The sequence below is a fragment of the Corvus hawaiiensis genome, chromosome 10 (assembly GCF_020740725.1).
Source record: "Corvus hawaiiensis isolate bCorHaw1 chromosome 10, bCorHaw1.pri.cur, whole genome shotgun sequence".
In the NCBI taxonomy this organism is placed as follows: domain Eukaryota; kingdom Metazoa; phylum Chordata; class Aves; order Passeriformes; family Corvidae; genus Corvus; species Corvus hawaiiensis.
Window position 1 is genome coordinate 7988212 of NC_063222.1, and position 16385 is coordinate 8004596.

The 16385-nt window shown below is 38.3% G+C and overlaps 1 protein-coding gene across 2 annotated transcripts in view; it reads right to left on the reverse strand.

Annotated features, from left to right (window-relative positions):
• Window positions 1–3640: 3640 nt before the first annotated feature.
• Window positions 3641–16385, reverse strand: part of CAB39 (calcium binding protein 39) — a 42683-nt gene continuing 29938 nt past the window's right edge. For both annotated transcript variants that reach the window (XM_048314651.1, XM_048314652.1), the window contains exons 3-9: window positions 16116–16280; window positions 12130–12248; window positions 9593–9761; window positions 8822–8881; window positions 8064–8129; window positions 7062–7205; window positions 3641–6242 (exon numbers count right to left, since the gene is read on the reverse strand). In XM_048314651.1, the coding sequence (XP_048170608.1) occupies window positions 6054–6242; window positions 7062–7205; window positions 8064–8129; window positions 8822–8881; window positions 9593–9761; window positions 12130–12248; window positions 16116–16280 (912 nt within the window). In that variant the 3' untranslated portion in view covers window positions 3641–6053. The remainder of the gene's footprint in view (window positions 6243–7061; window positions 7206–8063; window positions 8130–8821; window positions 8882–9592; window positions 9762–12129; window positions 12249–16115; window positions 16281–16385) is intronic.

The window sequence follows — 16385 nt, forward strand, 5'->3', positions numbered from 1 at the left end:
ACCAAAGCCAAAATTCCAAGCCTGTCTGTATAGTGTGTAGCATATTACATATATTGCATTCTGATGGCCTACAACCTAGTATGGCAAGAAAAATCACCTTTTAAATTACACAACAAATATTTTCAAGCTATTCACAAGCTCCAGTGAACTCCTCTCACACTCTTCCATTGGTCTGTAACTATTCCTGCTATGTTTGCTTTATCTGTGCTTTTTTTCCTTCTAGAACATCGCTCCGATATGACTCACAGCCAAGACTGAGCCCTAACCTGCAGCTCTGCGTGTTGTAAGGGCTCCTCAAACATGCAGCATGTGCAGCATGACCAACTTCAGTGCAAAGGATTTCCCTGCTGCTCTAACAGCCTGAAGGAACATAAAAACCCTGCTCTGCCCATACACTGGGTTTGTGAGAGTAGGATTGTTCTCCTACTTCTTTAAGATGCAATTTCTAGGGAAAAGCATGTTTTAAAAAAAGTAGCATTACTCTGAATCCTTAAAAGCTGTTTCCATGTAATTTGGATATTAGCTGGCATGAGCCAGCACTCTGTAATTCCAGAGTGAGGAAATTCAGCAGCTGCAATCCGATGTTTTATAGCCAGGTGAACCTGTGCACCTTTTAGTCTCTCCAGACTATGTTTCTCAATGTGTCTAGATGCCCAGAAACCTGAATTACAGTCTGATTTCTCAAACTGACACTTTTCATTCCATACAATCTGGAGATGCTGTTAAAGACCTGAAGCCAAAAGCTTGGCTGCCTCACACCTCAGTTGTTTAAACACCGTTCAACACATACTGCATGCCTTATTTAAATGCCCTGCATTATAGTTACAAAGGCTTATTTATTAATGTTACAATATACAATATTCTTAAATTTAAAACAGACCTAAGAAACCTATAGAGCTTTTATTCTTGTTTTATGCTCAGATAAATGCAAACTTAATCCTTCCTTCAAGTCTCTAAATAACACTAAGCATATTAAATTCAGGTCAACATCTTTTAATAGTAGAACCTTGTTAAGCAACACTCACATTCTTATTACCCTGAGTTTCTCCTTGGTGGGATGTGAGGCACATTCCCAAGGGCTGCCACAAGAAGAAGAAAGAACAACTCCTAATGGATCCTCCATGACAGCCCAGTACAAGGAATTTGCTAGGGAAGAAATGGAAAAACACCTACTGATGTTTTAATTTTAGGCAAGGAGAACAGACAACTGCAGTAATTTACCTTGCTTTTTCCAAACAGATCCTCTCCCACTAAAACATATCTAAATTGTATCTTTATATTACTGCACACTGTTTATCTTCCTTCATTCCAAACATGCCCTCTTGGTAAATTCTGTAGTGTCTGTAGTGTTGCCAACATCAGGAACACCTAAGGCCCATGCCAGCCAGGTGGTGTAACTTCCAGCCGTGTGACACTCTCCCTTGGTGGACATAATCCTGCATACTGGAATCACACAGCCCCCCCCCCCCCCCCCAACACAGCTGGAAAACTCTGCTGCAGTGGAAAACCTTTAGCCTGAAGGGTCCCTTTATGGAAAGTGTCAGTTCTGGCCAGGGCATTTCTGAGCAAGGAAACAAAATATCCTTACTTGTGCAAATCAGAAGCTCCAGTAGGAGCCCTCTAGAACAGAGCTTGCCTTTATTTTTTGTTGTGAACACAATACACTCACCAAAAATCTATGTTGGCTGTATAACTTAGTGTTTTGTGCTAGCTTTTTTTAAATAGAGGAGCATCAACAGATATTTTAAAATAGGAAGCAGAACACAGGATCATAGAATGGTTTGGGTTGGAAGGGACGTTTAAGATCATCTCCTTCCAGCCCCCCACATGGGCAGGGACACCTTCCACTAGTCCAGGTTGCTCAGGGCTCCGTCCAGGGATGGAGTATCCACAACTTCTCTGGACAACCTGTTCCAGTGCCTCACTACCCTTACAGTAAAAAATTTCTTCCTACTATCTAATCCAAACCTGCTCTCTTTCAGTTTAAAGCTATTCCCCTTTGTCTTGTCACTTCATGCTCTTGCAAGTAGTCTCTCTCCATCTTTCTTCTCTCATGAAACAGCCAATTTCCTTCAAATAATGCAATCTATTGATGCATACCACTGCTCCCTCCTTTTAACTTTTTTCCATGTTGGGATTTTTTGGATGTTTTGACCTGCCTCTAGTCACATGGGATTTAAACTGGATCTGCCCTGGTACACTTGTAAATGTAGGTGTCATATACCAGAAACAACTCTTCACAAGTTCAGTGTGCTCAGATTAAGCTGAACTCTGATTTAAAGAGGTAACATGTAAAAGAACAGGGTAACATTTTCCTCACTATGATACTAACCATCACCTGGAATTGCAATATGCTGGAAAGCTAAAAGAAACAGCACTTAAAACTGCCTTACAAAGGCCAAAACCTCTGAAGAAAGGAATACAGATGTACCATGAGAAATAACCACAAAGGTGACAGAAAATAAACGCACTGGACCCAAAGAGATGGCACCAATCAACAGCCATAGGAGGAAAAGCAGCACAGACAGGGAAATAATTCAATACAGCAGCCAGCAAAAGTCTGAAACAAATAGGGGGAAAAAAAGGGAAGCAGCAAAATGAAATCTGATGAAGTTGCCTGCTGGGAATGACTTGGCAGGCCACAAACAGAGGGAGACTTACTGAAAGCAGCTTTGTCCACAACCTGATCCCACAACTTCAAGGACAACTCCTGCTGGGGTTCCTAGAGATGGCAGCTCAGAAGGCAGGTCCTGCTGATCAGCTCTGTGGGGAAAGCAAATTTTAAGAAGTCAGGGCAATATCTCCTTGCATTTCGTGTGCTTCCTACCACAAGGGTGTTTCAAACACCTTGTCAAGTGCCTGACTTGTGCACTCAAGTGAAATTTGCCATTTGTCTGACCACCAGTATAAATTACTCCTTCCCCCTGTAATCTGTGATCTTCCTGTCAGTGAGGAAGAGAAATGCCAACATTTTCCACAGAGGGTCAAACAGGTGTGGTCTCTACTGGGGGTTATCAAAGACCAAATACTTCTGTCTGCAAAGTAATTATGTTCCTGAAGGGAAACTTTTTGTTCAGTAATTTTGCTGAACAAAACCATCTGCAGAATCTGCATCAAAAGCTCCTGAACGTTGTTTAAAATGTAACACTCTCCTGATGTTTGCCACACTGCATAACCTGGGGTGTTACCTGTGACAGCAGCTCCAGAGGCAGCGAGGAGACACCAGCACAGCCTAAGGAAAGGGTGACCAATTACAGACACTCTCAGCTCCTGAAAATTAGAGAGAAGTGAAGGGCCAAAAATTTATCAACTAACCCTATCAGGTCCTGTCTCCAGCCATGACGCAGGAAATAGCATCTCCTCTCTTTGCCCTTGGTCATGCCAAAAAGAAATACAATCAGCAATAACAATACAAAGAGGCAAGGGAGGCTACCAACAATTAATTAAAATTGATTGCAGCTCTAATACAGCGCTTTGTCTTAATGCTTTAAAAATGTTTGTGCAAGCCAGAGTTTTTCATGATTTAAAATGATTTCATATTTAAAAGGGAGAAAGCTGAACCACTCGAAGGCAATAAGGGAGACCTGATACACATCCACAAGAAACTGATCCTCTTCAGTAACACAGTAAAGAACACACATTTTTCTTCAAAATTTTATTTTAATTTAAATTATGGGGCCAGCCAGATTTTTTTGGATACGAAACGCATTTTCCTCAGGAGAAATGAAATGCTACCATGGAAATAGAATTACAATTGTATACATCTCTTAGTTAAAAAAAAAAAAAAAGAGAAAGAAAAAAAAAAGAAAAAAGCCAAACAAAAAACCGCTTGCATTTAAATATGTTTTAGTAACACCCTTAAGCCTTCAAGCAGATAAGAAACCACTTCCAGAACAAGTTTTTTAATATGAACAGCACATCAAAGGAGCTTTAATTTAAATACAACTTCTTTTCGAAAGCCAACATTTAAATGTTTCCACATATTAAAAAAGTCACCATAGCCATTGATTCCAAGGCCTAATATAGAGTAACCTCTATGCCAGTCCAAATGTTTTCACTTCTTTACACATAGAAATCTTTAGCACATCTACGTCTTTCTAAAGAGGAAGCCTTACTTGTTATGGTGAGTAACTTGGCAAATAACGTTTTCCTCCACTCAGCTATGATAAACCAAAATATAACAGACTGTTAGTACTGAACTACAACACCACCTCAGTGCCACTTCTGCCTGGGATCTCTGGGAAGTGTAAGCTATTTTCTTTCCTGTAAGCAAAATGATTCTGTTTGCAAAGGACATGTTCAGAACCTTTAAAAGACCAATTCTAATGTTAAGAGCAGTTTTAAATAACAGAGTGAAAACACTCAATTTTCTGGAGCTCTCGGACTTCCCTTGTGAAGGCTTTCAAATCAGCTTAAACGTCACTGATTGCAAAATATTTCAAATGGGAAGAGGACAGGAAGCAACAAACATTTTCTGTAGCATTCGCAATCATTCAGTCATGCAGAATTGGAACTTTCAGACCCCAATCCATGAGATTTTGCTTGGCTGTGATCTTAGCGTTACTATATGATGGATAGATACAATTTCAATAACATCATTTAGCTGTATTTAGCAGATTCCTTTTGTATGGTCACAGTAACAAAAACATGGTGCAAAATCAGTTGGGTTTTCTCTTTTTATAAATACTGATAGTTTGCAGCATTAAAGAACACAATCAACAAAAAATTAAGTCATTTTGTTATCCTAGGACACCTATGAAATTGTTTCTTGAGGTTGGAGGGAATTAAATCATTCACTTAACACAACTATTGTACTGAGTTATTTACTGTAAGAAATGACGCACTGCAGGCTCCCCAGAAGTCAGAGGAATCGATATTAATTTAGCATAATCCCTGCCATTTGCAGAGCTGGTGAGCACAATGCTAGTTTAATTAAATAAGGCCAATATTATCTGGTAAGAACGTAGTAGAAAGGGTTCCAGTTCTCTGTTTCAGCCTACCCTAATTGATGGCACCCCATTAGATAAGTGAATACAAAGAATTTGTTTGGGTTTGGGTTTTTGTTTCCTTTTAAATGCTGCAGTACTTAAGATTGTTAAATCAGCATTTCCATGTGATCTGAAGTATTCAATTACATGAGCATTCATTTTGCAAAACTCAATATTAGGTAATAGTTACAGACTAATACAATAACATTCCTCTGCTGTACAAATTAAATCATATTTTAAAGAAATGAGCAGCCTAGGAGTTATATACAAAAGAAACCAGCAAGCATTGTTGAAATGAAATGCAAAATGTCACTGCTAGGTCTACTGTCTGAAATACCTTTAAAGTAAAATTAACAAAACCCCTTAGAACATATTTCCAAGTTTACAAGTCAAGTCTCAGAAAAATCAAATCACGTCAAAAAAAAATTCTATAAAGCAGTGAAAGGCATATATACATTTTCCTTATGAACCTTGAGATTTCACTCTTTTAAAAGTTGCTAAGTTTCAATATCAGTTTATTTGCAAGACAACTGTTTATCCCAATAAGCTCACATCTTAGATACATTTCCCCTTTGATTACAAATAAAGCACTGCACATTTTTTTTTTTTTTAATCAAGGCATATAATCTTATACTATGGTGCCAGGTATGCACAGGTCACATTGTGCTCATTATCTCAAACAAGGTAAGTGCAAACATACAGATTTATTCAGATTTGCAAGCATGCAACCTGTTACTTAACTACATTAATACCTTCTTTCCTAGACCAAACTAGTATCTATATGTTTGCTTTCACGAACCTAGAATCTTTCTTTTCAGGACTCCTAAAACAAGCAGTGTCTTTGAATTCTGAAATGACACAAATATCAAGAAAGTCCACATTGTGCAAGAAAGCAGCAGCTATGTTTCTCAACTTGGACTAAAAATGAAAAGAGAAAAACAAAAACCGTTCACTGAACAGCAGATTAGCAGTAATGTTCCTCATGAATCGATAAGAGTGCCTGATGCTGAATATCTAACAGCAAATGCTGAATTTGGGTTTAATATTTTAAAGGTTTATTGGAGTTTAAGCTTCTTGCTGTGCTGGTCTCTTCAAATCCCTGATCTGTTTAACTAAATAGGTCTTCTCATCATTAAATTGTTCATCCTCGGTCCTGTCATTCTGAAACTTGCTGAGGAACTCAATAAGTTTGGTCTGGTTCTTTAGAAGGATGTCTAATATAGGCTGTGTCTTGTTAGGATTGGCTACAAACACCTGCAAGAAAATAAAAGGCATTGAGCACAATTGTGAGAAACAGAAGGTTAAGTTAAAAAACACTATCTAAGAAAATACTGATGATGGTAACTTAAAATTATGTTTTAATTATTCCAGTATTCCGCAGAAAAAAATAATGGAGTAAATTCAAGGTTTTTGTTTTGTTTTTGGTTTTTTTTGGTATCAGGATGTAAGCTGAACCTAAGTACCAAAGTAAATTTAGTCTGTGGGAGGTGACCAGCCACAACAGCCTCTGCAGAAACCACTGAAGACACTTTATGGTTAAATTCTACAGCAAATGCATGTTTTCATATCATATGCAGCATCTGATGGGTATCTCACAGTTCACTGCAAAGTTTTAGACCTCAAGTTATAACTCCTAGCTGCCTGTCTGCTGCAAAGTCAGAAGACATCTGTTATGTTCAAATTACAATTCAGGTGACCTGACTAAAATACTGCTATCCTTCAGAGATCATGCAGTGTGATAAAACCACTTTCAAACTCCAGGATGCTCCATGATTCTATATGGAATCATGCATTCCTCCTTATCTTACTGCATTTAATTCCAAAATTTTCTAAAGGAGATTACTCTGTCAATCACACGGAAATCCCTAAGTGGTTTCTAAACTATTTTCAAAAGATAACCAAGATAGATATCTGTAAAGATGGATCATAATAAAGCAAACATTAGTGCTCCCTTTATTTAATCACTTAGCAGACATTAAGATAAGCTCCATTTAGGCTCAGCTAAGTAGTTTACTCAATTAAACAACTTCTGGTTGGATTCTTTCTGTTTCATGGTGGGGGTTTTTAACATACCTTGAACACATGGAAGGCCTCAAACTGAATGTTACGACTCTTGTCTCGTAGAAGGTTCATCATTAGTTTGAGATTTTCAGGTTTACTGATGTACTTCGTCATAATTGTGAAGTTGTGTCTGTCCAGTAACAATTCACCGAGAAGCTGAAGGCAGAAAACAAGCCCAAATGAAAAAATTACTAACACTGGACATAAGAATCAGCTTACTTACAAATGCTTTCCAACCCCCTGAAATGGTGTGGTGGTCTGTGAATACAGTAACAGGGGTCAGTAAACAGAGTAACAACAGAACTAAGTGCCCCAAATTTCAAAGTGTAGGGTGCATTTTCCCCTTACTTCAATGACACAGTTTCTCCTTTTCCTCAGAAAGTAAAAAATCACACTTGTTCCCCCTTGTTATGAATTGGAAAGATAAGTCTTTCATTTTTTCCCCCATGACTTCATTATTTTTTTCATTTATACAGAAGCTATTCAGCATAGAAAGAATGCCTTAAAAAAAAATGCAAACAAAACCCCAAAAAACAGGTTAGCACATCAAATGAGAAACACTGCACTTCTTTTGCTACCTTCTTTATCCTAAAGGGTTTAAAAGGATTTTCCCCACAAGGATCACCTTTGCTGCAAGCTCTGTATTACATTTATGTTCACTACTTCTTACCTACTTGAATGTAAGATTAGTATTCCTCTAGGCACACCATGTGAATCTTTGTTAGATTATTTAAATGTAACCAGACTTGTTGAAGGAAAAAACAACAAAAATTAAGAAACTTGAGGAGCCATTTCTTCATAGGGAGAGAAATTAGTTTGGTCTGTGCTAGACACTAAATAATGTAAGAACTGGACTAAAAAAAAGTAGCTGATCTCAAGAATTAAAATGTATGGAGAATTAAAATAAACACTATTCAAGGCTCTTATAGAAGCCATTTCAAATAAAGTTAACTCACCTTGAAATTAAAGGGAATCTCTAGCTTTGCATTTAAGAAGATAATAAAATTGCCTTACCTTAAGTGACTGTCTCTTTGTCACGTAATTTTCTGAATGAAGTAACTTCTCATATTCACTGAAGAACTAAACACAGAATAAAGAGAAGGGTTAGGACTTTTTCCAGTGTCATAGGCATCTTCTTCCAAAGTATTGCAACAAAGTGGAGGAGATGCAAATCCCTAACAAAAACAAATGAAATCTGAAATCTCCTTAGATTCCTGGAAGTCCCTACTGATAAACACTGCATACACTTTAAAAAATACATATGTACTCTTCTAAGAGCCTTTAATGTTTAGACTACAGTGTAGTGGAAGGCGTTTCCTCATTATTTCTTAAACTGTAATAGAAATAGGTTGCTCGGAGAAGCTGTGGATGCCCCATCCCTGGAAGTGTGCAAGGCCAGTCTGGATGGAGCTCTGAGCAATGTGGTGTCAGTGCCCATGGCAGGGGGGTTGGAGCGAGGGGATGTTTAAGGTGCCTCCCTAGCAGGCCGTTCTGTGCCAGCTCCTGCACTGGGCACTGTTCCCCCATTCCCGGATTCCCGGGATAGCCTGGAAAGCACGGTACGGGCTCCCCCTGGCGGAGAAGCCAGGCCTGGCTCCCGCAGCACCACATTCCTGCTGCCTTCGCTTCCTCTGATCTACCCTAAGCTCAGCTGATTTACTATTGCATGGAAATTCCCAAAACCAGAGCTGAACAAGGAATAAAACCACCGATTTCTTCAAATAAGATACACAGCACCAGAAAGCTCTAAATATGAAAATGCGTCTGCTCACCCTATCGTAATGTTGTTCCAAAAATTCTGCACTTAACAACTTGTGTCTTGTAAGCAAATCCTGTAAAAAAGCACAAACCCAGTATTGTCACTAAAAAGATTTAAACAGTACGTAGACATTCTCATACACATAAGACATGCAATCCAAAATTCTGCTATTTCATTAAACACACTAATTTAGGACATGAATGCAATTACCTGGACACTGCTAAGGATCTTGGCATCACTTAGGAAAGATCTGTGATGCATTACTTTAATGCACAGATAAAAAGCCTGTGAAATTCTCAATGAAGAGTGCTACTTATGGATCAAGGCTATGCTCTGCACACAACTACACACAACCAAGGCTAAGACCCCCCGTTTAATATTGATTAATATTATGCTTATTGTCTCAGTATAACTGATTGGTTTAGGGCCACAAAAGTTTCCCCAAACAAAGCAACAGCATCAAGCGTCCTCAGGAGGAACACGGGAGGAGTTGCAGACACATATTTAAAGCCCCTGGCATGGGAGTACACATGCATTCAGGTAATGCACGATACAGCTTACTCTCTAGAACAAAATTTTGGGGAGCAGATATACTATATGTATTAACAGGTATGTCTTACACTCTGAGAAATAAGGAAGAACGGTGTCCAGCTTACCCATCTGCATCACACCTATTTTCTTGCCCTCTCCCAAGGCTTGTTTTGCCAAGAACATCACACACAACATTGGGTTCACAAAGCAGAGAACTACAGAAGTAACAATTCCAAGGTTGTGAGGAAATTACCTTGAATGTGGCAAATGCATCCGAAGCAATGTCAAACGTTGACATTTCCACATATCTGAAGAAATCGTAGAATTGTTCTGACCACAAGATGATTTTAGCTAGTGGTTCATGCCTGATGCATTCTCTAAGCATTATCCCACAATTTAGAGCAATTTCCGGAGATTCGTACCTATTAAAAAAACCAACAAAGATTATTTATAAATTTATAAACTTTCACAAGTTAGCACTGCAGCACCACATTGCTAATTACAGTGTTCAGTACTATCAAGTAAACAAACCCATAAAAATTAGAGGTACTCATTCCTGCACTAAACGACATTTTAAAATATTTCTACAAAATACTATTGAAACAGCTGCCAGTTACAATTACAGCCAATTCAAATGGTTTTCATGAACTGGGAAACAAGACTAAATAAAAATACTTTCTTTGTTTTCAACATCAGTTTTCTTGTTCCATATTTCTGGGATTGCAGACATCTGGAAAAGCAGTAAATGCTTTGTCTTGAAAGCTGCTCGCTTAAACATGACAGCAATTTACATAAAACTTTACATATGAGCATGAGGGGTTAATAATACTAGACATAAATTCAGATCTCTTCTTTCATTAAACCATTTTTCAGCATCATTGGTTGCTCTGCACATCATGGGGTTCCAGCTTCTGGAGCAGTCACGGTCTCTCACTTGCCTTCCTGCCACACACCTCCAGAATCCTCCCTCTTATACCACTGGAAGCTAATTGAAATTCCCCAAAATTTCAGGAGAAAAGTATCATTGTGCATAGTGAGCATTAACTACACTAACCTACAAAAACATTCCCTTATGAAACAATTTTTATTAAATCCTGCAATACTCTCCCATTCAACCTGTCATGGTGATTTGAAATCTACTGAACTTTTTGCAATTCATGCAACAGTGTAAATTTACATAAATTTGTCTCAGTTGGATACCAGGTGTAACACATAAGTTGCTAAACGCCCATATCAAACATCCTGACTTATAAATATGAGTTTCAATAACCCCTTTGAGAATACAGCTCTCTGAAGAGTGACAACACAGACTAAAAGTGAGCACCACTGTGCTGCAGCCCTCATTCAAGCACTTACCAATGAAAACATGCTGAAAAAGCAATTTTATCTCTCTGCACCTTAAATATCTTTGCCTTCTTTTGTGAACTATTTTGAAGAAGCACTGCACCAATAATTTCTTTTGCATTATGCCACAATTAATATTTTTTTTTTTGTCCCCTCTACCATTTAAATGAAATTACAGTCACTCAGGACTGTAATGCAGGGGGGGAAAAGCAGCTGCTCTGGCAGACAAGTGTAGAACTTATGCTCATATGATTTGAGGTAAGTATTCCACACTGCTTCTGGTGCTAAACTTTGGAGTCAGCACGAAACAGAGATGTGGGACTCCTGCTTTCTCCACAGAGAAAGTTTCTTGTATGATACATTTTCTAGTGGCATATGCAAATGGCCAGGATTAGGCAAACCTGGAGATGTTAAAATAAAATAGCCCAATGTGCCCTGCACTGGCAGCTCAGTCAGCACCTCTGATGACTGCTCTGAACTAGGATGAAGTAAGAGGAAAAACACATTTAAGCTTCCTGTTTATATGCTAAAAACCCACCTGATTATCCTCCCCATCTCAATGCTACTACCAACAGGCAAGTATCCCACTGAGAGGAGTGGCCCTTTCATACACCCTTTAGTATCCCAGTAGGTGGAATAAGTACTCCTCAACTACAGCAAGCTTACCCAGCAGCTGCAGCCAGAACTATAAATGGCTGTATTTTTTTAAATGGTTTATTAATGTTTGATGAGCTCTTCTGTCCCAAAATAAGACAGTGAAATTGAAATTTTCAGAACTTTCTTAATTAATATTATTAGAAATGCAAGCAACTATTTTCTGCTTTCATGTTTGAGAGCTGCAGCTCTACATGCCCAGCCATATACTCAGTATGGCATGACCCTTCAATATCCAGCACACCAGCTATTACAAGAAGAGAGGAAGAAGCAGCTCTCTGGCCTGCACAGTATGCAACAAATAGTTCTTTTTCTGGTCAGGTTTGCATTGGTGCGTTTGTGTCAATACAGGAATATAAATCACTATGAATAAGAAGTCTAAGACCATACTAAGATAGGCCAGCAAACTGGAAATTATTGTTGTTAAAAGGAAAAAAAACAGTCTTCAACTCTTGATGAATAAGTTCACAAGAGAATAGTTTAAATAGGCTCAAATAGTATACTGAAAGGAAAACATCTTACTAGCGCTGTGAGAGCATTTTAGATTACTAACAGTTCTCAATTTTCAGTTATATTTCATGCAAAAGTAAATGGTTCGTGTTCTATTACTGAAATTTTCCTTTACTTAGGGGAATTACAGACCCCAAAACCAAAGAAAAAGAAAATAAAATCAAGCATATTGCAAAGGAAGAACAAAATGTCAGAACTCAGTTTCTTTTAAATGCTTCTCCATGCATTTAAAAAACCCCTTACTTCGTGTAAAAGCATACTTATGCTTCACAGTGCACATACCCTTTTAATAGCATGAATAAGATATTTTGTTGAGTGCAGATGTATTCAACTGTGGGAGTTCTTGTACCAATTTGTCTTCTGAGAATGTTGTTGAAAATTTGCGCAACATCTTTCTTGCCCTGTCAAAAACATCGGCAGTTAAACACATAATATTGAAGTCCACAGGCAAGTTAACAATTAAACATTATCATCACCTCATGCAGTCGTACTGGGGGAGCTCTGCAGTTCAGTCAGCCTCCATACTCTGATCTTGAACGGATTCAGTATTCTGTTTCTTTATGCCCATTTCAAATATGCCAAAGCACTCAAAACATTACATCACGTTGCAGCCAGATCATGGGTAATTTACATTCAGCAGTAAAGCCAGCTGATGTTTCATCACATATTTCTATGTAGCATCAATCTCCTGGGCTTATTTGATACTTGCTTTTGCTAACAGCATAACAGTTTTTAACCATGCTCTTGCCTGGAAATGTGTTTCTTCAACATTCCATTATCCTCTCCCTTGTCTAGGGACACACAATGCCACCATTAAGAGTGTGCAAAGCATTTCCAACTGCAGTGTTAACATCCAACTTAGAACTGCAACTTACGAAAGTGGAATAAATAAATAAATGAATAGTACAAACAGAAATCATCCACTGACCTAAAATGGAAGTCTCACATTTTTCAATGCACAAAAGAAGTATAAGTAAGACCAGGATGCTGGAATTCAGCATAAATTGTACACAAAAAAAATGCACAAGCATAGCACCAGACAGTGTAAAAGGAACTGGAAATGTTCTTTTTTGAATAAATACACATCTCCTATTTATTTCTTCTGTCAGACCATAGCTGAAGATGACAAACTGGTACAGACATCTAACAAAAAGCTGATTATAAACATAAGCACTTTTCACTGTCATTCACATACACCATTTAAAAGCCAGATTTCTGCAATTAGCTGTCCATTCTGGACTGCACAAAGACACCTTCAGGATTATATGTTATCAGATCTATTCCAGAAAAAGACCAGGCCAACTTGTACTAAGCTTGGACCTGCAAATAAAGGCCTGTTAAGCAACTCCACCTACAGGTTCCCTGAACATTATACACCAAACCTATATATATATAACGTTTCTTGACAAGCTCTAGCTGTACTGTAAATCTCCTGAGTAACACCAGGAAGCTTTTGAGTTAAATGCAGGGTGTATTTAACGAGCAAGAATTTTAAAAACAACATCAATTATTTAAAATTCTTTCCATTTTCTGATCAGTGTACAAAAGACTGCATGAGAAAAAAACGAAATGTTTATGAAAACGTAGGAGGACTGTAGTTTTACAAATGGCATGTTTGTGAATTACCACAGACAGTTTTGTTGGAGTGTTGTTTTCAGGATATAAGGGATTGTTTGTAAATGCTTGTTTTCTCAATTACAATTCCATTGAAAGCCAGCCCAAAGCAATACCAGAACTCTTTGTTCTGAAATGAGTAGAGCAGTGTTTGCAGAAATTGCTTTACTCAAGCTCCACATAATATAGTCATCAACTCCCATTCACCAACGCTGCCAGTTCTGCACTGGATCGAGGCATTTGCCTTGGATCCCCCAGCAAGAACAGCATTTCCTTCTAATGCCCATCACTGAGCTGCCAGTGGCACACAGCAATCCCACAGCGAGGTTTTGTCACAGGGGTGTCTTGCCAAGTGACCTCATGGCCTAACAACGGCAAACAGGCCCCAGACCCTGTGCCAGCAGTCATGACAGCCAGAGGTGAGAGGGACACTGCGCTTGTCTTCTCAGCAGAAGGATGCAGCTTCCCTTGGCAAAAGGCAGTTTTGGTTTTGGGGAGTTTTTATTCTTCATTTAAAAAATTCCAAAACAACAGAACATAAAACCTAATTTCACCAGGGATGCCATCTCTTTCAGTGCAAACCAGCAAGGAGATAACTGGTAAGTGTTAAGACTGGTAAGGAGATGGTTGTGTTGACTGCTTTACTGGAAAGCAAGCTTCCAGAGAAGGGCAACACTTTAAACAGGCCTGGGCATATAGCAAGGGCTGGACAATCGCAGTTTTTTTCATTAAAACATCAAATTTGTTATTTTTCTAGTTTTTACTTCTTACTTTTCTATGGGTTGTTTTTACCATAGCACTTCAGATTCAGGTATATTTGAGACAGATAAAGAGCCACAATGAACAGTCCCTGTCTAATAACAAGCTGTCTATTCCTGTTCTAAAAGGTAACCTTCTTCAGAAGTGAGACTGAAAGGAAAAAAGTTTAGCTTTGTCACTGAATAACCTCCAGCTGTGGTGGGACACCAGAAAGAAAAAATTCTAGACCCACTCTTCAAGTTTAAAAATCACCAGAAAATCAAATATGAATTTCCATCAGTAATGGAAAAATAATTTCAAATGCAGTAAATTCGCACAGACATTTGGGATATCAAAGGCAACATCTGACTGGCTTTGTAACAGCTGGGAAGCTGGAGCACATCTGGAGCACAGGTGTGTTGACATTAATTCTAGATAGCAACAATAGCTGGACAGTCTGCCAGCTCCCATCCACAAAAAGCAGACGTGGTCCAGCCTAGAAAGCAGTGAATGACTTGTTCTCTTTCCAAGAGGAACCATCACATCCTCATGAAACAAAGCAGCAGAAGAGCCACAGGCAGGAAACAACTCACAATCTTTCCACCACGTCCCCTTAGAATAAAAAGCATAGCCCTCCTTAACGAGAGCAAGCCTGTGCAAATCGTTATCAGTCTTCATTACCAGGAGATAAGGTTTCCTTTGCTAATAACTGGGCTGAGTAAACACCAGGCTGATATCAATCTAGAGGTCAGCAAAATCCAGATGACGTTTCATGATTTCCTTTCTTCAGCAATTAAAGGCCATCACATTTCAGCATTCCCTCTCAGCTTTCCCAGGTCTCCTTGCTTATTTAACAACCTGAATGTTTTATGTATGGTATAAACAGTTGTGTGGGTAGGGAAAAAATACCACTGTATTACAATTAAACACAAGTCAGAGGGAGTTATGGGTGGGGTGGAAGGGAGAGAAGAAAGAACAGGGAAGAAAGCCATTGTTTTTGGAATGTCAAACTACAATAGGACTTTAAACTGCTGTGTTTGTATTGTGAGCAACTTGTTTACGAACAATCCCATTTTTAAGCAATCTTAAGTGGAATGGTCTTTATGGTTGAGGCTGTGGAGTGAGATACATGGGGTTTGGCTCCTTTCCTAGACAACCACACGCTTCTTGTGAGACCTCAGGGAAAAGAGAAAAATCCAATTGTACTGCAGCATCTTGTAACTAAATAGGATTTTTCACTATGGTGCTGGGAAGGTAAATTATTCCAGGTGATGTGGTGACAAATGCCACAGAGGCTTGTATAGAGATACCTTTAAATATAAATAAGTATAGCTATTTTGAATTGATCAATAAATACTTCAGCTTGTTTTTTTAATAAACAGAGAAAAAGATGAGGAAAAGCAAAAAGGTTGCATCACTTGTTTCTAAAAAGAGAGAGAAATACTGGACTATTAATAAAACTAACAGCTTTAAATTATATATTTAAACTTCTTCATAAATGTTACAATAATTCTATTACTTTTCCTAGTAATTTGATGTAGCCATATGAACATATAAATACGTCTTGTAGTATTAAGGTTTGTGTTCACTACGGTATTACTACTAAGAGATTAACCCTTCTGTGTACACAACAATTAAGAATTATTCCATAATTTTAACAGAACTGTACTACCAGATTAGAGGTTTATCTACTTCAAATTTGTGTTGTTTATATGCCTAAATTGACAGATTTCATATTCTATAGTTGCTCAATCTTCTACGCAGTTTGGAACAGTGAGTTCTCTTTCTAATGGATTTGTCATAACCACAAAATAAAAGCTGAAGACTGAAACATCTTAATCAATTAAAGTGGTAGGAATTCACATGTGTTTATTTTAACATACACAATGTAAGAAATGTCAAACCTCCTTTCTTACCTCAAAATCAATTAGCTGCAAGTCAGCTACTAGGGTACTAAGAAGACCACTGTTGTACAGCTCCTGAGCAAGCTGCGCCACAGCTTCTGTTTGGGGTTCTTTTTCATTTGTGCCATACAAGATTTCTTTCATGGCAACAAGGTTTTTTGAGACCTCCTCCGTCGCCTAAAGAAAATGGGAAAACAATACAGTTAGAGCACAATGCCATTTGTCTTTCTAACTGCATGCTCCTTTATTCTTAACATCTGCAAACTTCCATTGGGGGGGGGG